Source organism: Myiozetetes cayanensis, unplaced genomic scaffold (genome assembly GCF_022539395.1).
Source record: "Myiozetetes cayanensis isolate MyiCay16 unplaced genomic scaffold, myiCay2020 scf75, whole genome shotgun sequence".
NCBI lineage: Eukaryota > Metazoa > Chordata > Aves > Passeriformes > Tyrannidae > Myiozetetes > Myiozetetes cayanensis.
In genome coordinates this window covers 70,002-92,785 of record NW_026088020.1, presented here as the reverse complement: position 1 = coordinate 92,785, position 22,784 = coordinate 70,002, and the positions used below count along the sequence as shown (strand labels likewise).

The following is a 22,784-nucleotide window of genomic DNA, read 5'->3' as shown; positions in this document are numbered from 1 at the left end:
TTTTTTTTTTTTTTCCCCTCTTTGCTTGTGCGCGTGGAAACTTTCGCTTTTGCTCCAGTAAAATTTCGATTTTGCTGCTTTGTCTCAACCTACGACGGGTCGCTCTCCATTTTATTCTCTCTCCCCTGCCCGGCCGGGAGGGGGGAATGACAGAGAACCTTGGTGGGCTCCAGCCACGATCAAACCCCGCCGCCCCGGGCCGCAGCTTGGCCCCGCCCACGGGCACGCTCCCGGTGCTGAGCCGCGCTCTGATTGGGCTTTGGGACGCGGGGGGCGTGGCCTGGCAGGCCGTGGGCCGGGGGAGGGGCGGTGGTTCCAGGCGCACTTCGGGCAGCGAAGGAGCCTCTGGAGAAACATGAACCTGCTCCTGGAGCTTCTCCTGTTCCTGGGCACGCTCGCCTACTCCTACCTGGAGGCTTTCGTGAAGCTGTTTGTCCCCGTGAGGAGGAAGTCTGTCAGCGGAGAGCTTGTGCTCATCACGGGTGCTGGCCATGGCGTCGGCAGAGCGACCGCCCTCGAGTTCGCCAAGCGCCAGAGCAGGCTGGTCCTCTGGGACATCAGCAAGGTAATGGCACAGCCCGTGTCCTCACTCCTTCGCCTCCGAGCCCCGCGGGGTTCGAGAGCGTAAGAGGGGCATCACCACACTGCATCCACAGCAGCTCCTTCCCCCCTCCGGCCGCCTCTGGCTGGGACGCTGAGCGCCAGGAGAGGGTTTGGCCCCGCTGGCAGCGGTGGATGGAGGGCTCTGGATCCCACAGTTCCTCGGTGGTGCTCAGCGAGGGAGCAGGCACCGCCTGGCAGAGTCCCTGCGAGAGGGAAGGAAGCGCTCGGAGAGCTGCTGTTGGCAGCGCTGCCCGGGCTGGCGGGCAGAGCAGGCTGAGAGCAGCAGCCTGGTTCCCCAGAGGAGCAGGTTTGCCTCTGCTGGGTCTGTCTGGCTTGAGGCATTTTGCACGTATTGCTGCAAGGTGTGTTTTCTCTTTACTCATATCAACAGCATTGCTGTGCTGAGCTGTGTGTGAGCCCTGCTGCGCTCTGGGACAGCTGCAAGTGTAGATGGCTCCTTGCAGGATGTTCATAGTGGCCCCAACTGTTTCAGATAATCTGACTGGAATGCAAAAAGGCCTTGGCAAGTGGAGGATGGACAGGTACAAACATGCAGCTTGGCAGTCAGTAGGAGTCAAGGCCAAGTGTGTGTAGGTACAGGGAGGGTGAGAGGCTGGAGAGCAGAGAGTGGGAAAGGTTTCTGACACAGTGAGTCAGAAGAGTTCATCCTGTCGTCCTGAAACTGCAAAAATAAAACCCAGCCCACCCCAAACAAACAAAGAAAATGCCACAAAATCCAAGACAAGCCGATGATAAGGCGATGTATAAACAGGGAAGATACTGTAGAACATTTTCAGTGTCTGTTCATGCTGCCCATTATAGCTAAGACCAGACACTGGAGGGGTGGACGAGGCACTGCACTGCTCTCCCGATGTGTACAGGGCTGCAGGAAAGTAGAGCTTTGTCCATGTTCTCTGGATGAAATGTGGGTATTACGGAATAAATTTAGTAGCGAGCGACACCTGGCTTTGGTGCTGGGAAATAGATTGTAAGGGTGGGTGTACGGAGCAACTGAAACACGATACCAAAGGAGTGCTGGCTTGCAGAGGATTTAGGAGTATGCTTCTCCAATCCAACAGGTAGACCCCTGGGGGCTCTCAGGCTCAAGCAGCAGCCGGGACTGAGGGCAGCTGTCCAGTCACCCACTGCAGGGACCTGCACAGGTAATGTCAGGTGCTGAGCTGTCCCAGGCTATTTGTGACCTGGGGCTTCTCACTGCACAGGTCCCCTGGCACCGGGGGACAAGGCTACACCCCAGTCACTTCTGCCCTGGCTTAGTGGGTTGACTTAAGGAAGCTTCTTTTCTGTGTGCATCAAATGCCATTCTTGAAATACCATTTTGCACTGTGGAAGACACCTCTTTTCTTACACCCAGTCTGTGAATACATAAAAACACATAGAGCCACGTTTCATATCTCGGGTGTCAGACAGGCCTGTGTTTTAAGAGCTCTGTTTATGCTCACAGTGTCTCCCTGCTATGCTGTGATAGGCACTGTGTGCCCACTTTCTGCACACTAGTTATGTGTGCCTTACCAAGGCAAACTCACTCTTGTTCCCACATTGCCTTTCTAGCAGTCCCTCTAGGCAGGTCCAAAAGTTAAGACTGGAACACCTGTCTTCTCAAGGAGCCCACCTACAGCTCTCTCCCTTGGTAGGCACAGGGTCTGACAGTGTTTGTGGAATTAAGAGCCGCCTCCAGCCTGTACCTGCTCTGCTGTGGTGCCTGAGCAGCAGCAACACGTGGGCAGGGGACAGTTGTGCATGGATGTCTTTCTTCTCTGCCCCTTCCAGCACGGCGTTGAAGAGACGGCAGCAGAATGCAAGAATCTGGGGGCCACTGTTGAAGCCTTCGTGGTGGACTGCAGCAAACGGGAGGAGATCTACAGCGCTGCAGACAAGGTAGGGCAGCAGGGGCACGGACAGAGGCTCACCCAAACGCACTAGATTTCCAGAAAAGACAGGCAAACTGAAGAAGAGGCATTGCACACAAATCATGCAAGGCCTTGGAACCTCCCCGCTCCTTGCTGCTCTCTGTACACAGAGTGATGAGGCGCTTCTGAGGTAACACCCTTTAGTGAGGCTCCAGGGTATTAGTCCTGATTGCCAAGTTTGCTCTGGAGAGTTCCAGCCTCTGAAGAAACACGGACAGCACTGAGGACATATGAAACATTTTATTGTAAAGGTTATGGTCCAGCTGGCTCAAAACTGTCTGTACCTCCATAGTTCCAGCTGTGACTACTCAGTCCAAACTGTGTCTGTGTACAGTGTATGGAAGGCAATCCATTTTGGCAGTAATTATTTAAGGGAAAAGAATCTGATCTAAACCAGATCTCATGGTAATTACTGCACAGTTTCTTCTGCATCTGGAGAGGTACTATGATCTTCCTCTCCCTAAAGGAGACAGTGTTAAGAACTAAATGAATTACTGCTCATCTTCTGCAGCCCTGCATTTTTTTATTTGTTTTTGTTATTATAATGAATGACAGACACACTTCTGGGCTTTTTTTTGTCTCCAAAAGGTGAAAAAGGAAATTGGGGATGTGACCATCCTGGTGAACAACGCTGGTGTGATCACAGCTGCCGACCTGCTCTCAACTCAGGACCACCAGATAGAAAGAATGTTTGAAGTCAACATCCTTGCTCACATGTGGGTAAGGGCCACTGCCATCTCCATACCTCCATTTTTGGGGAGCACTGTTGAGGAAACCTATTTAAAGTAACCCTTATTACCAGTGAATTACCCACGTGTCTTTTAGATGTGTACAGCACAGGGACACCCAAGCAGACTTTGTGTCGGGAAACTTGAACAGCCTCTTGCTGATCTGAGCAGGCTGGTGGCAGCCTCATGTGCAGCATCTGTCAGAGCTGTAGAGGGGCTTAGAGAGTGGGAGGGTTTCAGCTGTGAAGCAATATTTGTTTGCAGCTGAAGAGAAGCTGCAGGTTGGCAAGTGTTTTATTGCACATGCTGGGGGTGAGACACTCTCAGCAGTGCCAGTGACACCTGAAACCTAAAAAGCAGCAGAGATGTGAAAATGGAATCCTGTTTATAGCTGACTTCCTGAAACATGTGCAGAGCAGGTTGCAGGCTGATCAGAGAACAGGTATCCCTGTGGCTCTCGGAATGTGAGGTGCTGTGCAGCACCAAGCCTTAGTCTCTTAATGGCTGATATTCAGGGTCAGTGCTGAATATGCCCAAGAAAACATTGTTCTTCTCTTCCTTCCCGCTCCCTGCATTTGTGGCTCTTGACTTTGAAGACGACGAGAGCTTTTCTGCCAGCCATGATGAACAACAACTATGGGCACATTGTCACGGTGGCTTCGGTAGCAGGTCATTTTGTGACTTCTTTCATGGTGGCTTATTGGTAAGTGATTTTTTTAGTCAGCTCGCTGTTTTTTTTTTTTTTTTTTAAAATTTTTAATTACGTCTTCTCCATCAGTAAATACCAAGTTATTAGCTCTGACTGAATGGGGAGCAATGCTTGTATGAAAGAATAATCATGTGACACATAAACTAATGAAAGATTTTCTCCTATTTTTTTCTCCATCACCAATGCAGACCTTTGCTTAGCAAAAAAGGTATCCTTCTCCCTTCTCCTTAGAACATAGTGATTCTGTGATTTGCTGTAGTGTTGTCAAGTAAACCCCTAGGGAGTAGTTTTTGATCTTTTTACCTTTGTGGCAGTGGCTGTAGTGTATAGAAGTAGAATCATCAAGGTTGGAAGAGACCTTTATGATCATGAATTTCAGCTGTGAAATCAGCACTAGCACTGCAACCCCCAAACCACTAAACCACATCACCCAGCACCAGATCCAGAGACCTCTGAAACAGCTGCAGGGGTAGTGACTGCTGACCTCCCTGGGCACCCTATTCCAGTGCCTGACCACTCTTAATAGTGAGAAAAATTTTCTAATATTTAATCTGAATCTCCCCTGTCTCAGCTTAAGCAATTTCCTCTTGTCCTCTCCTTTCTAAACCTTTTGTGAGCATTGTTGCCCTTCTCTGGACACTCTCTAACACCTCAATGTCTTTTTTAAAGTGAGGGGCCCAAGACTGAACACAGCACTTGAGGTGTGCCCTCACCAATGCCAAGAACAGGGGGATGATCACTTCCTTAGTCCTGCTGGCTACACTATTCTCGATACATGGCAAGATGCCATTGGCCTTCTTGGCCACCTGGGCACACCGCTGGCTCATGTTCAGCTGCTGTCAACCAGCACCCCAAGTCCCTTCCTTCTGAACAGCTCTCAAGCCACTCCTCCTCTCAGCCTGTAGCACTGCATGGGGTTACTGCGACCCAAGTGCAGGACTGGCACTTCTCGTTATTGAACCTCATGCAGTGTGTCCTCAGTCTATTGATCAAGTCTGTTCAGATCCCTCTGCAGAGCCTTCCTACCCTCAAGCAGATCAACACTCCCACCCATCTTAGTGTCATCTGCTAATTTATTGAGGGCGCACTCAGTCCCCACGTCCAGATCATCAGTAAAGGTGTTAAACAGGACTGGTCCCGGTACTGAGCCCTGGGGACATTGCTAGGGACCGGCTGCCAGCTGGATGTAACTCCATTCACCACCACTCTCTGGGCCTGGCCATCCAGCCAGTTTTCTACCCATCAAAGAGTCCACCCATCCAAGCTGTGAGCAGCCAGTTTTTCTAGGAAGATGCTGTGGGAGATGGGCTTCACTTCAGCTCCCTGTCTCTACCTTCCAGCTCAGGGAGCAGGGTATCCTAAGGACAAGTAGTTGATATTAAAGACTGAGGCAAAAAAGGCATTTAGTACTCCACTAGCCTCTCTGCTGCAAATGATGGAGACTTTTCTTGACCCTCCTTTTGCTGCCAATGTATTTATAGAAACTTTTTTTGTTGCCTTTAACTGTAGCAGCCAAATCCAGTTCTAGCTGGGCTTCGACCCTTCTAATCTTCTCCCTACATGACCTCACAATGTCCTTATCGTCCTCCCAAGTTACCTGACCCTCCTTCCAGAGACGATAAATTCTCTTTTTTTCCCCCTAAGTTCTCTATTTAACCAGGCCAGTCTCTTTCTTCAACAACTTATCTTTCTACACATCAGGACAATCTGCTCCTGAATATTCAACAAGTCCTTTTTAAAGCACATCCAACCTTCCTGGACTCCTCTGCCCTTCAGGACTGACTCCCAAGTCAATCGATCTCCTAAACAGGCTGAAGTCTGTCCAATGAAAATCCAAGGTGGTAGTTCTGCTGGTGCCTCTTCTTACTTCACCGGCTCTTGAAATCTCTGACATTTTGTGGTCACTGTGCCCAAGACGGCCACCGACACCACATCACCCACTTGTCCTTCTTTGTTCACAAACAACAGGTGTAACAGGGCACCTCCTCTGTGGAGGCTCATTTAGCAGTTGTGTTAGGAAGTTGTTAGGAACCTCTTAGAGTGGCTTCTCTCTGCTGTACTGTATTTACAGCACACATCTGGCAAGTTGAAGTCGCCCATGAGTACAAGGGCTAGTGATCCTGAGACTTCAGCCAGCTCCTTGTAGAATGACTCGTCTGCCTGTTCATCCTGGTCTGTAACAGACTCCCACCATTCTGTCTTCCCTGCTGACCTTCCCACTGATCATCTGCCGTCATGACATAAAATTACTTTTCTACTTGAAACATGTTGGGAAAATAACAGTGCATGCACAGAAAACCTATTAGATCGCATGTTGTCATCCTGCGTCTCATCTAGCCTTCTATAACAGCAGCTCCAGGGGCAGCAGTCTTCCCCTGGGAACACTCCTTCTCAGAGAGTCACTCCCTGTTGGCAATGTGAGAACTCCCCAGCCAGGGATTTTGGTGGGATTATACTGTCCAAATCAATAACAGTCAATAAACTGATTCTCTGGTTCTCCTTTCCTTGGAATTGACTTAAACTAGAGGCACACACCTATTCCTGTGGCAGGTTGTTCCTCAGTTTTTCTTGCATAATGCTCCTCTATTTCAGAAGTCACTCACACCTGTTACAAGATGCTCCCGTGTGGTATAAGAAACAGTAGAGGGTTAATCTTCTTTTCTACCCTGTCTGTCATTAATTTTAGAGATTCAGGCTGCATTCCTTCTAAGAATCTTTTCACATGGATAAAACAGAATGTCTGTCTATCAATGCACATCAGTTATTGTTTTCTAAGATTTCCTTAGTCTGTTTGAAAGCAAGGTGAGTTTTTTCGAGACATCCACTGTGCATTCCACAATTACTCCCCAAACTGCAATATCTAATCCAGCACTACATACCGGCACAGAGGAAGTTAGAATTGGTCCCTGCCCCATCTCGCAGCTGGATTACATTGTTTGGGTTTTTTGCCTCATAGCCTGTACTATAAGATTGTTTAGCCCATTTGCAGTTGTAGGGAGTTAGAAACACTATTTATAGCTTCTAATTTGTGCTTTTTTCCCCTTCTGCAGCTCGAGCAAGTTTGCTGCAGTTGGATTTCATAAGGCTCTGACAGAGGAGCTGTCTACCCTGGGAAAGGATGGAATAAAGACCACGTGCCTTTGTCCTGTTTTCATAAACACTGGCTTTGTCAAAAACCCCAGTACCAGGTAACTCAATGCTTTGCCTTCCTGTCCTTCCTTCTTTGCACCAAGGCACTGCATAATGTGCCCAGCTTCAGGCCTTCTATTCCAACTGAGTGTATAATAGCAATGTGTATAATTGTCTAAAGAAGTGTCCTTTAACCCACATAATGGTTGCATTTGAATTCCCTGAGTTTGTGCATATGTGAAGCATCCTTGTGAAGGTTGTACCACCCCTTTCTACCACCACAGCTCTTATGTGTGTGCTTTCCTTTTCAGGCTTGGAAAGATTTTGGAGATTGAAGAAGTTGTAGAGGCTCTGATGGAAGGAATAGTGACCAACCAGAAAATGGTTTTTGTTCCGCCCCAGCTAAACATTGCTTTGCTTTCTGAAATGTAAGTAGCAAAAGAAAACAAAAAAATGGGGGTGGAAGCAACAATGCTTATTACCTGAGTATATGAGGTTCAAACTTGTGACATCTGAATCAAGATTAATTTAATTTTATGGGAAACTGCATTTTGCACTCATGGTAGTAAAAGATATAGTTTGGCAGTATAGAGAAACCCTGAAATGACAGCTGGAGAGAAGCAGTTTACATTCAGCCCAGTGTAATTTATTTTATATTCAGTATTGGACATTGTTATACTTATTAATCCAGATTTGACATCCATATGCCTGTAGTGTCTAGATAATGTGTAATTGTCTGCAGGAGACAGTATTATGTATTAAACAACTAGCCATCTAAAATATTTTAGTATGAGAACACATCACAAGGTAATGAAATAGCAGTGGTTCTTTCTAATGAGAACACACACAAAGATTTTTTTGAGCCCTCTCATCCATTAGGTCCTTCTAATCCACTTGCTGCAGATAACTGTTCTCAGTGGAGAGCTCAACTGCTCTACAGGCCAATAAGGAAGGAGAGGGAGAGCAGGACAACAGCTTTCCTCACAAATCATTATTTTCCTTGGGCTTGCAAACAACATTTTCTCTGAATCAGCATTGTTCCAGAAAGAGCTGAGGACTTGCTGCTTATTAGTGTTTGTTTCTTCATGTCAGCACCAAAGATTGAGGTCATGGGGGCTGGGGACTTCTCTTCAAAAAGGCTCTACTGCTATTTGCCATGTAAAGCAAGATTTGTCCTCTCATACATCTTTAATATCCAGTGTAGCTGCTCTGCTGAGGAGGTGTTGTTATCAGAGCTCCAGTTCCAAATCTGTAATTCACATCACAACAACTAAGCTAACTTTTCAGTTAACTCCTGCAGTATTTTGTGAAACACTTGGTAATATCTTGTTTGCAGAACCCAACACCAGACAGTTGGAAAAAGTTTTTCAGTTGTTTACATCTCCAAGAGCTGCCTGTTGACAGTGCAAGTCTGCAGAAGCATAGACAAGTCAAAACTAATGCTGTCAAAGCCCTTAGGATAACTTTGCTTTTTTGTCTTAATTTGGGACAGGGGGATAAAGAGATACAACTCTAAAAAGAAAGAATCCTAGGAGAGGAAACTGCACCTCAGTTTTAACATCTCATCCTTCCTTAGGCCTGCTGCTTTTCAGAGCATGAAACGTGTAATGCACACCTATATCTGTACAGTATTGAGCCTTCCTGGGTCCTGCAGCAATCTTGCAACCCAAATACTGCCCAGTAGATACCCAGTATTGGAACTGTCCTAACAGGACTTGGCGGGGACTGGAGTTTAATTAGTCAGAGATTGAGGAGAGCTATGTGTTCTTTGGAAATAATGCCCAGTTTAGGACTTACTCTCAGTCCATGTCTGTGCATGCATTCTGCTCCCAGACCAGCTCTTCCCTCACCTGCAGTGCCACTTTTTCCCAAAATTTAATTTTCCATCGTATGCTTAATTTCATGTTATTATCTCTTTCAGGGTGTTTCCAGAACGCGCCCTGAATGTCCTGAAGAAGCTCACTGTTCCAAAGTTTGATGCAATCATTGGGCAGAGAAGCACCCAGTGAAAGCCAAGTATTGATTCTTGTTTCGCAGTGAAAACAGAACATTTGCTGAGGGTAGTTCAGCTGGTTAGATACAGAACTAGGACAGGTGCTTCCAGGCCACTGTTTCTGAGCACACAGAAGGGTTTATCCCACACCTGCAGCAGGAACATACCTGCATAATATGAAATGTTAGCAAAGTAGAGATGCAGCTCTATAAAGGCTGCTTTGACTGTATGTCACATCGCCTCTGTCTTGTAGTGTTGAGGCAGACAGGAATTCCCACAAAGCCTGTATTTGGGAAAGAAATGCTGCCTTCTTGAGTGCAAAGGGATTGCCTGAAAATATGTTAACGTGGACTCATCCCTGAGCAAAAGCATCTTGCAAGAAAAAATTTATACAGCAGGTGGGTGTCCTGTTTCACCTCAATTTATATTTTTAAATGTAAAAAAAAGTTCTCTAATGAACACTTACAGTTTCATGTGCATTTGTAATGTGTATTATGGAGTTATTTTAATTATTTGTATTACTGAAATAATACAGCCTTGTTTGTAATGTAATGCCTAATTACATCGATTATCAATTATGCCTTAGCACCATCAACACTCCTTATTTGATATAAATACATTTTTCTAACCCAAAGGTGTCTCTCAGCAATGAAGACAGGAACTAGGTCCAAGAAAAGACAGCGGAGCAAATGCTGCAACAGTGAAAGGGTCAGCCAGAGCCTGCCAAACATCAGGCCAGGCTGCAGGGATGAGGCAGGTCCCATGGTCACACCAGGAAGTCACATCAGGATCAGTGAGGTACAGGGCCAGGCATGGCACGCCACCAGCACAGCCCACACAAGGGCTGGGGCCAAGGCCAGTCCTTAAAGGTGGGTGCCAGGGCAGAGGGTACACAGGGGAAGGCTCCAGGTGAGCCTTCACACAGCTCCTCATCACAAGCCAGTGTCCTAATCTGATGGGACCCACCTTGACCAGGAGGTTAAACCCCCAAAGGTCTTCAGCCTGTGGTACAAGAGAGCAGCACCTGATGAAACACGGGTCAAAGACCCCTTTGGAGCAGAGATTATCTGTGCACCTACTTGTGCAACTCCCAACCACTGCAGGGACTTGCTGGCTCGCAGCCATCCGAGGGAGGCCTGAATATGCTGCCACCTTTGGCGCAGTTGGAATCCATCCTGCTCACCTGAGCATTTCTTGTTGTCCTGCAAACAGGTTCTTCAGAAGAGGGTACAATATGGTCTAGTGAGTCCAAAGAAAACGCTCAAAAAGACCCCTAAGATAGACAAGTCAGCATCCCAATGATTAGGCCCTCTTGTCATACTGCCTTCAGTAGGACACATAAGACAAGATATTTGGCTTCTCCTGGCACACCATTTGCACTAGCCTTGCACATTATTCAGATTCTCACGGCAGCATTAAATTGGAAGACAGAAATCCATCTAGGGAATGACAGACAGCACTCTCCTGCAGAGTGTGTTTCTCAGCATACTTGATCCTAGGAAAAGGGAGACTGTGTTCACTCCTGTTTTGCCAGATCTAGTCCAGTCTCTCAGAGCCCAGAGGAATCACTGGGCAAGGCAGCTTGTGCAGTACTTCATATGTGGCTACAGCTCTTCTCTGTGTCTCCTATGGCTGCAAGTCTTGTGCTTGGAGTAAAGAAACTTGTGCAAAAGCAAGGAGTTAAGCCTTCATCTCCTGAACACCAGTGACAGAATTGATTCATCAAGCCTCCCAGGCTTCTCAGTTCTCTTTCTGGCCACAGCAGTCAACAGACACTTATCCCATAGTCTGGTCACTATTGGTGCCCAGCAGGAGCCTATGTGAGCAAGCTTCATAGAGCCATCTACAGCCAAGTCCCAAATTTGAAGAGCGGTATCTCACACCCTGGCTTAGGAGTCATTACGAGTCAGGCTGGTGACTCTGGCCTTGTGCTCTGCCTCCTGCTGAGGTGTCTCTTAGAGACAATGGTTCTATGCCCTGCCTGCCTCCCCTGTTTTGGCCATGGCACTGACTGGAGCCCTGTGCCAGAAAAATGACAGCACCGCTGAGCTGTGCAATTAGGGACTGGCCCAAATGCTGATGTGTTAATTAAGCAGAGAATGAATGTCCAAGAGAGAAGGAGGAAGTGCCTAGCTTGGAATGTCTCTGCTGGAGCTGCCCCTGTCTCTCACAGACAAGGTTAGCAACAACGCATCCAAACCACCAGGGCAAAACCAATACTTTTCAAGAAGTAATATCTTAAATGGAGTCTGATTTTGGTCAGTTGGCAGATATTCATGAAACCCTCACTCTTCCCCAAGCAGCTCAAAAATATGCTTAAATAAAACAATGAACATGACTGTGATGCATCTAGTTTTCTAACTGAAAAGCAAAGGAGTAAGGTCAGCAATCCTTTTCAGGTAAGACCATGCAGTTACATTGTTGGAGCCAGAAAAAAAACCCTGAAACCACTTTTCTTCTATTTCCTATAAGCACTCCTGTTCTGGTTAAGGTTCTGAATACTCCCTTACACACAAGCAAGTTGTGTGATTTAGACTCAATTAGATAAGGATGACCCAATTCATGCAGTCAATGCCGTTTTCCAAAGGACTTGAGGAAACTAGGCAGCCATAGCATAAGATGGAAGGTCTGAGTATGAATCACTAGGTAGAAGGCAGAAAAAAAGAGAGTAGCCAGGCAAGAGCTCACCTGTGGAGTTCCACAAGTTCAACGGACTTGTCTCATTCAGCTTTCTTTAAATGACCAGGAAGACGAAGGTATGGGACAAAGTCTGCTGACAGTGCACAGATACATCATGGAAGGAAGAACCACGGAGAAAACCACTCAAGGGATTCACGGAACTGAGCAAGTGCACAGTCGCAAAGCAGATTTTGAGACACACAACACAGAGTTGAGGGGAACTTCGAGATGCTTTTGCCAGTAACTGGATGAGCACATTTGTTGCCAATTGTGTCCCTCCTGCACCTGCTGCAGACGACAAATAAGAACAAGAACCACTCACGCAGTGCCAGCAAAAGGGCACCGGGCACGGAGGGCTCCGGCGGGGCTGGGCGGAGCAGCCCCCCAGGCTCCCGCCCCCAGGCGCAGGGGTGGATCCTGCCGGGAGCTGACAGGACGAGCGGTGAACTCTTGGGACTGCCGCGGGCAGCTGGTAAATCAACAACTCACGCCCTCGTCAAAAGAGACTAAAGTTCAGTTCGGCCATCAAAGGACCCTCGGGAAAAAAGCAATGAATCTGTTGGTGGAAACCTTCCTGTTCCTGGGCACGCTCGCCTACTCCTACCTGGAGGCTTTCGTGAAGCTGTTTGTCCCCGTGAGGAGGAAGTCTGTCAGCGGAGAGCTTGTGCTCATCACGGGTGCTGGCCATGGCGTCGGCAGAGCGACCGCCCTCGAGTTCGCCAAGCGCCAGAGCAGGCTGGTCCTCTGGGACATCAGCAAGGTAATGGCACAGCCCGTGTCCTCACTCCTTCGCCTCCGAGCCCCGCGGGGTTCGAGAGCGTAAGAGGGGCATCACCACACTGCATCCACAGCAGCTCCTTCCCCCCTCCGCTGCCGTCGGCTCACGGCCGCCTCTGGCTGGGACGCTGAGCGCCAGGAGAGGGTTTGTCCCCGCTGGCAGCGGCGGATGGAGGGCTCTGGGTCCCCACAGTTCCTCGGTGGCGCTCAGCGAGGGAGCAGGCACCGCCTGGCAGAGTCCCTGCGAGAGGGAAGGAAGCGCTCGGAGAGCTGCTGTTGGCAGCGCTGCCCGGGCTGGCGGGCAGAGCAGGCTGAGAGCAGCAGCCTGGTTCCCCAGAGGAGCAGGTTTGCCTCTGCTGGGTCTGTCTGGCCTCAGGCATTTTGCACATATTGCTGCAAGGTGTGTTTTCTCTTTACTCATATCAACAGCATTGCTGTGCTGAGCTGTGTGTGAGCCCTGCTGCCCTCTGGGACAGCTGCAAGTGTAGATGGCTCCTTGCAGGATGTTCATAGTGGCCCCAACTGTTTCAGATAATCTGACTGGAATGCAAAAAGGCCTTGGCAAGTGGAGGATGGACAGGTACAAACATGCAGCTTGGCAGTCAGTAGGGGTCAAGGCCAAGTGTGTGTAGGTGCAACCAGCTGTACAGGGAGGGTGGACAGCTGAGAGTGGGAAAGGTTTCTGACACAGTGAGTCAGGAGAGGAGTTCATCCTGTCATCATGAAGCTGCAAAACAAAACGCAGCCCACCTCAAACAAAGAAAACGCCACAAAATCCAAACCAAGCTGAGGATAAGGGGATGTATAAACAGGGAAGATACTGTAGAACATTTTCAGTGTCTGTTCATGCTGCCCATTATAGCTAAGACCAGACACTGGAGGGTTGGACGAGGCACTGCACTGCTCTCCCGATGTGTACAGGGCTGCAGAGAAGTAGAACATTGTCCATGTTTGCTGGATGCAAGCGGGGATTAAGAAATAAACTTAGTCACGAGCAGCACCTGGCTTTGGTGCTGGGAAATAGATTGTAAGGGTGAGTGTATAGAGCAACTGAAATACGATATCAAAGGGATGGTGGATCCTGGAGGATCCAACTACAGAGACAAAGGCTTCCTTCCTGGGGGCTCTCAGCCTCAAGCAGCAGCTGGGACTGAGGGCAGCTGCCCAGTCACCCACTGCAGGGACCTGCACAGTTTCTCTCAAGTGCTGAGCTTTCCCAAGCTCTTTGTGACCTGGGGCTTTTCATTGCACAGGCCACCACTGGCATGGCTTTCTGGCTGCTGGGGACAAGGCTACACCCAAGTCACTTGTGCCCTGGCTTAGTGGGTTGATAGGTGAGCTTCTGTTCTGTGTGCATCAAATGCCATTCCATAAGAAATGTCTTTCTACACTGTGCAGTGGTGTGGTGGGTTTGACCCTGGCTGGACGTCAGGTGCCCACCCAGCCACTCCCCCTTTTCAGCTGCCCTGGGCAGAGAAAATAAGATGGAAAATGACTTGTAGGCTGAGATAAGGCAGTTTACTAAAGCAAAGGTGAAATTTTGTGCACAAGCAAGCAAAGAGAAAGAAAAGTATTTTGTTCTCTGCTTCCCATCTGCAGGCAATGTCCGCCCACGTCCTGGGGAGCAGGGCTTCAGCACATGTAGCAGTTGCTTCATAAGACAAATGTCATAAAAATTGGATATTCCCCCACTCCTCTTTTCTTAGCTGTTATATCTGAGCTGACATCACGTGGTATGGAATATTCCTTTGGTCAGTTTGGGCCAGCTGTCCTAGTTGTGTCCCCTCCCAGGATCTCATCCACCCTCCGCCTACTGATGGGAGGGGAATGTTGGACAGACAGTGCTGATGCTGTGCCAGTGCAGCTCAGCAGTAGCCAAAAAACACTGGTGTGTTATCAACACCCTTCTAGCTAGCAATGCAAAGCACAGCACTGTGAGGCTGCTATGGGGAAATGAACTGCATCTCAGCCAGACCCAATACAACTGTGGAGGGCACCTCTCTCCTCACACCCAGTCTGTGAATACAGAAACACATAAAGCCTCTCACACATAAAACTTTTCATATCTTGGGTGTCAGACAGGCCGTGTTTGAAGAACTCTGTCTACACTCGCAGTGTCTGCCTGCTGTGCTGTGATAGGCACTGCGTGCCCACTTTCTGCCTCGTTATGTGTGCCTTACCAAGGCAAACTCACTCTTGTTGCCACACTCCTAAGGCTAAGAGAATTGCGGTTGTTCAGCCTGGACAAGAGAGAGCTTTGGAGTGACCTAATTGTGGCCTTCCAGTACCTAAAGGGAGCCTAGAAAAAGATGAGATGGAGCACGATGATTTACAAGATCATGTAGTGAGAGGACAAGGGGGATGGCTTCAAACTGAGAGAGAGTAGGTTTAGATAAGAGATTAGCAGGAAATTCTGTACTATGAGGGTGGTGAGGCAGGGGAACAGGTTGCCCAGAAAAGCTGTGGATGCCCCATCCCTAAAAGTGTTTGAGCCCACGCTGGATGGAGCTCTGAGCAACCTGGTCTAGTGAAAGGTGTCTCTGCCCATGGCAGGGAGGTTGGAACAAGGTGATCTTTAAGGTCCCTTCCAACCCAAGTCATTCTGTAATTCTGTTATTTCCTTTTTGGTAGTCGGTATACACAAGTCCGAAATTTAGGGCCAGAATACCCGTCCTCCTAAAGATCCCACCTACAGCTCTATCCCTGGGTGGCTGTGAACCGCTCAGGCGCCTGGCAGTGGTTACACAGTTAAGAGACATCTTCAGCAGGGGACAGTTGTGCATGGATGTCTTTCTTCTCTGCCCCTTCCAGCACGGCGTTGAGGAGACGGCAGCAGAATGCAAGAATCTGGGGGCCACTGTTGAAGCCTTCGTGGTGGACTGCAGCAAACGGGAGGAGATCTACAGCGCTGCAGACAAGGTAGGGCAGCAGGGGCACGGACAGAGGCTCACCCAAACGCACTAAATTTCCAGAAAAGTCAGGAAAACTGAAGAAGAGGCATTGCACACAAATCATGCAAGGCCTTGGAACCTCCCTGCTCCTTGCTGCTCTCTGTACACAGAGTGATGAGGCACTTCTGAGGTAACACCCTTTAGTGAGGCTCCAGGGTATTACTCCTGATTGCCAAGTTTGCTCTGGAGAGTTCCAGCCTCTGAAGAAACACGGACAGCACTGAGGACATATGAAACATTTTATTGTAAAGGTTATGGTCCAGCTGGCTCAAAACTGTCTGTACCTCCATAGTTTCAGCTGTGACTACTCAGTCCAAACTGTGTCTGTGTACAGTGTATGGAAGGCAATCCATTTTGGCAGTAATTATTTAAGGGAAAAGAATCTGATCTAAACCAGATCTCATGGTAATTACTGCACAGTTTCTTCTGCATCTGGAGAGGTACTATGATCTTCCTCTCCCTAAAGGAGACAATGTTAAGAACTAAATGAATTACTGCTCATCTTCTGCAGCCTTGCATTTTTTATTTGTTTTGTTATTATAATGAATGACAGACACGCTTCTGGGCCTTTTTTTTGTCTCCAAAAGGTGAAAAAGGAAATTGGGGATGTGACCATCCTGGTGAACAACGCTGGTGTGATCACAGCTGCCGACCTGCTCTCAACTCAGGACCACCAGATAGAAAGAATGTTTGAAGTCAACATCCTTGCTCACATGTGGGTAAGGGCCACTGCCATCTCCATACCTCCATTTTTGGGGAGCACTGTTGAGGAGACCTATTTAAAGTAACCCTTATTACCAGTGAATTACCCACGTGTCTTTTAGATGTGTACAGCACAGGGACACCCAAGCAGACTGTGTGTCGGGAAACTTGAGCAGCCTCTTGCTGATCTGAGCAAGCTGGTGGCAGCCTCATGTGCAGCATCTGTCAGAGCTGTAGAGGGGCTTAGAGAGTGGGAGGGTTTCAGCTGTGAAAGCAATATTTGTTTGCAGCTGAAGAGAAGTTGCGGGTTTACAAGTGTTTTATTGCATATGCTGGGGGTGAGACACTCTCAGCAGTGCCAGTGACACCTGAAACCTAAAAAGCAGCAGAGGAAAGACATGAAAATGGAATCCTGTTTATAGGTGACTTCCTGAAACATGTGCAGAGCAGGTTGCCAGCTGATCAGAGAACAGGTATCCCTGTGGCTCTCAGAATGTGAGGTGCTGTGCAGCACCAAGCCTTAGTCTCTTAATGGCTGATATTCAGGGTCAGTGCTGAATATGCCCAAGAAAACATTGTTCTTCTCTCCCTTCCTGCTCCCTGCATTTGTGGCTCTTGACTTTGAAGACGACAAGAGCTTTTCTGCCAGCCATGATGAACAACAACTATGGGCACATTGTCACGGTGGCTTCGGCAGCAGGTCATTTTGTGACTTCTTTCATGGTGGCTTATTGGTAAGTGACTTTTAAATCAGCTCTCTTCATTTTTGCATTATTTTCAATTGTGTCTTCTGCATCATAAATTACCACGTAACTGAAATAATCCTCCCACTGAATGCAGTACGGACAAATGACTGCGCTAAGGAGGAAGAAAGCACAACAGTCTGAGGATGGCTGGAGGTTCCTACCTATTAGTTATTAGCTCTGACTGAATCAGGAGCAATGCTTGTATGAAAGAATAGTATTGTGACACATCAACTAATGAAAGCCTCTTCTATTTTCTCTCCCTTACCGATCCAGACTTTTGCCTAGCAAATCAGGTATCCTTCTCCCTTCTCCTTAGAACATAATGATTCTGTGAGTGGTTGTAGTGTTGTCAAGTAAACCCGTAATCAGTAGCTTTTGGTCTTTTTACCTTTGTGGCAGTGACTGTAGTGTACAGAAATACTTCTACCATCATGACATAAAACTGCTTTTCTACCTGAAACATGCCAAGAAAATCACAGTGCATACACAGAAAACCTGTTATATTGCATATTGTCATTCTGCACCACATCTAGCCCTCTATAGCAGCAGCTCCAGGTGCAGCAGTCTTAAACTAGAGGAACACACCTATTTCTGTAGCAGGTTGTTCCTCGGTTTTGCTTACATAATTTAAAAGTCACAAACAACTGTTATGAAATGACCCTGTGTGCTACAAGAAACAGTAGAAGGTTAATCTTAATTTCTAAACTGCCCATAGTTCTTAATTTTAGAGTTTCAGGCTGCACTCCTTCCAAGAATTTTATTGCATGGGAAAAATGGGATGCCCATTGGTTGATGCAGATTAGTTACTGTTTTTCTAAGATTTCCTGATGTTTGTCTGTCTGGTTTGTCTATCTGTTCATGGCCTGTCTGCTTTCCATAATTACTCACCAAAGCAGCAATATTTTATCCAGCACTACAGCCTGGCACAGGGAAAGTTAGAATTAGTCCCTACCCTGTCTCTCAGCTGGATTACATTATTTGGGTTTTTTTTGCCTCCTAGCCTGTAGTGTATGATTATTTAGGCCATTTGTAGTTGTAGAGAGTTACAAACACTATAAACAGCTTCTAATTTGTGCTTTTTCCTCTCCCGCAGCTCGAGCAAGTTTGCTGCAGTTGGATTTCATAAGGCTCTGACAGAGGAGCTGTCTACCCTGGGAAAGGATGGAATAAAGACCACGTGCCTTTGTCCTGTTTTCATAAACACTGGCTTTGTCAAAAACCCCCGTACCAGGTAACTCAATGCTCTGCCTTCCTGTCCTTCCTTCTTTGCACCAAGGCACTGCATAATGTGCCCAGCTTCAGGACTTTTATTCCAACTGAGTGTATAATAGCAGTGTGTATAATTGTCTAAAGAAGTGTCCTTTAACCCACATAATGGTTGCATTTGAATTCCCTGAGTTTGTGCATATGTGAAGCATCCTTGTGAAGGTTGTACCACCCCTTTCTACCACCACAGCTCTTACGTGTGTGCTTTCCTTTTCAGGCTTGGAAAGATTTTGGAGATTGAAGAAGTTGTAGAGGCTCTGATGGAAGGAATAGTGACCAACCAGAAAATGGTTTTTGTTCCATCAAATCAGAGGGTCGCTTTACTCCTTGAAAGGTAAGTAGAAAAAAATAAATGTATCAACAATCATCAACTATAACTTGTAGAGTGCACCACCCTGAAACTTGTAAAATCTGATTCAATTATTTTAGAACACATCACAAGGTGTGTGTGTATTATCATAGTATTATTACTAGTAATGCAGTGGTTCTTCCTAGCGACAACAAAAGATGTCATACACAGTTATTTTTTTGAGCCCTCTCATAGGTCCTTCTAATCCACTTGCTGCAGATAACTGTTCTCAGGTTTATAGCTGACTTCCTGAAACATGTGCAGAGCAGGTTGCCAGCTGATCAGAGAACAGGTATCCCTGTGGCTCTCAGAATGTGAGGTGCTGTGCAGCACCAAGCCTTAGTCTCTTAATGGCTGATATTCAGGGTCAGTGCTGAATATGCCCAAGAAAACATTGTTCTTCTCTTCCTTCCCGCCCCCTGCATTTGTGGTTCTTGACTTTGAAGACGACGAGAGCTTTTCTGCCAGCCATGATGAACAACAACTATGGGCACATTGTCACGGTGGCTTCGGCAGCAGGTCATTTTGTGACTTCTTTCATGGTGGCTTATTGGTAAGTGATTTTTTTAGTCAGCTCTCTTCATTTTTGCATTATTTTCAATTGTGTCTTCTGCATCATAAATTACCACGTAACTGAAATAATCCTCCCACTGAATGCAGTACGGACAAATGACTGCGCTAAGGAGGAAGAAAGCACAACAGTCTGAGGATGGCTGGAGGTTCCTACCTATTAGTTATTAGCTCTGACTGAATCAGGAGCAATGCTTGTATGAAAGAATAGTATTGTGACACATCAACTAATGAAAGCCTCTTCTATTTTCTCTCCCTTACCGATCCAGACTTTTGCCTAGCAAATCAGGTATCCTTCTCCCTTCTCCTTAGAACATAATGATTCTGTGAGTGGTTGTAGTGTTGTCAAGTAAACCCGTAATCAGTAGCTTTTGGTCTTTTTACCTTTGTGGCAGTGACTGTAGTGTACAGAAATACTTCTACCATCATGACATAAAACTGCTTTTCTACCTGAAACATGCCAAGAAAATCACAGTGCATACACAGAAAACCTGTTATATTGCATATTGTCATTCTGCACCACATCTAGCCCTCCATAGCAGCAGCTCCAGGTGCAGCAGTCTTCTCTTTTCTATTTTCTTTGGACTTGACTTAAACTAGAGGAACACACCTATTTCTGTAGCAGGTTGTTCCTCGGTTTTGCTTACATAATTTAAAAGTCACAAACAACTGTTATGAGAATGACCCTGTGTGCTACAAGAAACAGTAGAAGGTTAATCTTAATTTCTAAACTGCCCATAGTTCTTAATTTTAGAGTTTCAGGCTGCACTCCTTCCAAGAATTTTATTGCATGGGAAAAATGGGATGCCCATTGGTTGATGCAGATTAGTTACTGTTTTTTCTAAGATTTCCTGATGTTTGTCTGTCTGGTTTGTCTATCTGTTCATGGCCTGTCTGCTTTCCATAATTACTCATCAAAGCAGCAATATTTAATCCAGCACTACAGCCTGGCACAGAGGAAGTTAGAATTAGTCCCTGCCCTGTCTCTCAGCTGGATTACATTATTTGTTTTTTTTGCCTCCTAGCCTGTACTGTATGATTATTTAGGCCATCTGCAGTTGTAGAGAGTTACAAACACTATAAACAGCTTCTAATTTGTGCTTTTTCCTCTCCCGCAGCTCGAGCAAGTTTGCTGCAGTTGGATTTCATAAGGCTCTGACAGAGGAGCTGTCTACCCTGGGAAAGGATGGAATAAAGACCACGTGCCTTTGTCCTGTTTTCATAAACACTGGATTTGTCAAAAACCCCAGTACCAGGTAACTCAATGCTCCGCCTTCCTGTCCTTCCTTCTTTGCACCAAGGCACTGCATAATATCCCCAGCTTCAGGCCTTCTATTCCAACTGAGTGTATAATAGCAGTGTGTATAATTGTCTAAAGAAGTGTCCTTTAACCCACATAATGGTTGCATTTGAATTCCCTGAGTTTGTGCATATGTGAAGCATCCTTGTGAAGGTTGTACCACCCCTTTCTACCACCACAGCTCTTACGTGTGTGCTTTCCTTTTCAGGCTTGGAAAGATTTTGGAGATTGAAGAAGTTGTAGAGGCTCTGATGGAAGGAATAGTGACCAACCAGAAAATGGTTTTTGTTCCATCAAATCAGAGGGTCGCTTTACTCCTTGAAAGGTAAGTAGAAAAAAATAAATGTATCAACAATCATCAACTATAACTTGCAGAGTGCACCACCCTGAAACTTGTAAAATCTGATTCAATTATTTTAGAACACATCACAAGGTGTGTGTGTATTATCATAGTATTATTACTAGTAATGCAGTGGTTCTTCCTAGCGACAACAAAAGATGTCATACACAGTTATTTTTTTGAGCCCTCTCATAGGTCCTTCTAATCCACTTGCTGCAGATAACTGTTCTCAGTGGAGAGCTCAACTGCTCTGCAGGCCAGTAGGGAAGGAGAGGGAGAACAAGAGAATAGTTTTTCTTCACAGATTGCTATTTGCCTTCTGGAAATACCACAGCCTCTGAAACAGCACCCCCAGCGTAGTTCCAGAAAGAGCTGAGGACCTGCTGCTTACTAATGTTTGTTTCTTCATATCAACACCAAAGACTTGAGGCCACTGAGGCTGGAAAATTGCTTTAAAATATCTCTTCTGCTTAGCTTTGCCATGTAAAGCAAGATTTGTCATCTAACACCTCTTTAATATCCAGTGTAGCCACTCTGCTGAGGAGGTGCTTTCATTAGAGCTCAGGTTCCAAACCTAGAATTAACATCAGAACAACTAAATTAGTTTTCAGTTACCTTCTACAGTATCTCATGAAACTCTTAGTAATTTATTGTCTGTGAAAGCCAGCAAACTTGGGCCTAACTCTAAATTTCTTTCTATGAGGAAGTGTAAAGATGTTTGGGACTGGTTTTTTTTTTTTTCCTTCTCAAGAATTTTCAGATTAACCGGATAACATTTTGAAAGCAAAGAGAAAGCAAATGTATATGTCTGTGTTCAATAAGAAAAGTTCCTGGATTCTGCAGCAACATTGCAACCAAAATCATGTCCAGTACATAACTGTCCCGTAATTGTCAATAAAAGGAGATGGGTGGGATTGGAGGTAAAACTAATTGGAGATTGGTGAGGACTACATATGCTTTGGAAATAATGCCAAGTTTAAGACTTAGTCCGTGTCTGTGCACGCATTCTGCTCCCAGACCAGCTCTTCCCTCACCTGCAGTGCCACTTGTTCCTATCATTTAAGTTTTTCTTATCCCATGCTTAATTTCATGTTATTATCTCTTTCAGGGTGTTTCCAGAACGTGCCCTGAATGTTCTGAAGAAGATGACTGATATCAAGTTTGATGCAGTCATTGGGCAGAGAAGCACCCAGTGAAAACCAAGAATCAGTTCTCGTTTCCCAGTGAGTTTCACTCGTTTCCCAGCACGAGTGAAAACAGAACATGTGCTGAGGGTATTTCAGCTGGTTTGATTCAGAACACAGATGGGTGCTTCCAGGCCACTGTTTCCAAGCACACAGAAGGGTTTATCCCACACCTGCAGCAGAAACATACCTGCCTAACATGGAGTGTTAGCAAGCAGAGATGCAGCTCTAGAAGTCTAAAGGACTGCTTTGAACATAAATCACATCGCCTCTGTCTTGTAGTGTTGAGGCAGATGGGAATTCCCACAAAATCTGTGTTTGGGACAGCAATGCTGCCTACTTGAGTGCAAAGGGATTGTCTGAGAATATTTTAATCTGGACTCATCCCTGAGTAAAGCTGTCTTGCAAGAAGGAATTTATACAGCAGGTGGGTGGCCTGTTTCACCTCAGTTTATATTTTTAAATCCACAATGAATTTCACATACTTTTGTAGCAAGTACCTGAACCAATACATATATGTATGTAATATAATACCTAATTACATTGATTATCGTTTATGAATTAGCACCATCCATATGCCTTTATATGAATAAATACAGTTCTTTAATACAAAGAACACAAAGTGTTTCTTGGCAGTGAAAATCATAAGCACGTTCTAGAGGTGCATTTAAGGTGTGGTATCAAATAACACACCTTTCCCTGTATCAGTTCTCACACTGCTCATCTGCAATTCCCAGACACCTTTAAAACACCTTCCCATGAAAACAGTGCAGCATTTCTCTACAAATTACTGGGTGCTTTCCTGCATTTCATGCATGCGAGAGAAT

At 46.3% G+C, this 22,784-nt stretch overlaps 1 protein-coding gene across 4 annotated transcripts; it reads left to right on the top strand.

Annotated features, from left to right (window-relative positions):
- The first annotated feature begins 313 nt into the window (after positions 1–313).
- HSD17B11 (hydroxysteroid 17-beta dehydrogenase 11) lies at positions 314–22,579 on the top strand. 4 transcript variants are annotated; one of them, XM_050338996.1, is made up of 7 exons: positions 314–565; positions 2,395–2,502; positions 3,123–3,254; positions 3,859–3,965; positions 7,022–7,159; positions 7,412–7,528; positions 9,022–9,671. In XM_050338996.1, exons 1-7 carry the CDS (start codon positions 356–358, stop codon positions 9,107–9,109), a joined length of 900 nt encoding a protein of 299 aa, XP_050194953.1. In that variant the 5' UTR covers positions 314–355; the 3' UTR covers positions 9,110–9,671. The 4 variants fall into 4 exon arrangements, with proteins under 4 accessions (XP_050194953.1, XP_050194951.1, XP_050194952.1 ...); XM_050338994.1 differs by lacking the exons at positions 2,395–2,502; positions 3,123–3,254; positions 3,859–3,965; ... (1 more) ...; positions 7,412–7,528; positions 9,022–9,671 and adding exons at positions 15,361–15,468; positions 16,088–16,219; positions 19,010–19,116; ... (1 more) ...; positions 20,642–20,758; positions 21,882–22,579 and having other exon boundaries at positions 321–565; XM_050338995.1 differs by lacking the exons at positions 314–565; positions 2,395–2,502; positions 3,123–3,254; ... (2 more) ...; positions 7,412–7,528; positions 9,022–9,671 and adding exons at positions 12,232–12,532; positions 15,361–15,468; positions 16,088–16,219; ... (2 more) ...; positions 20,642–20,758; positions 21,882–22,579.
- The last annotated feature ends 205 nt before the right edge of the window (positions 22,580–22,784 follow it).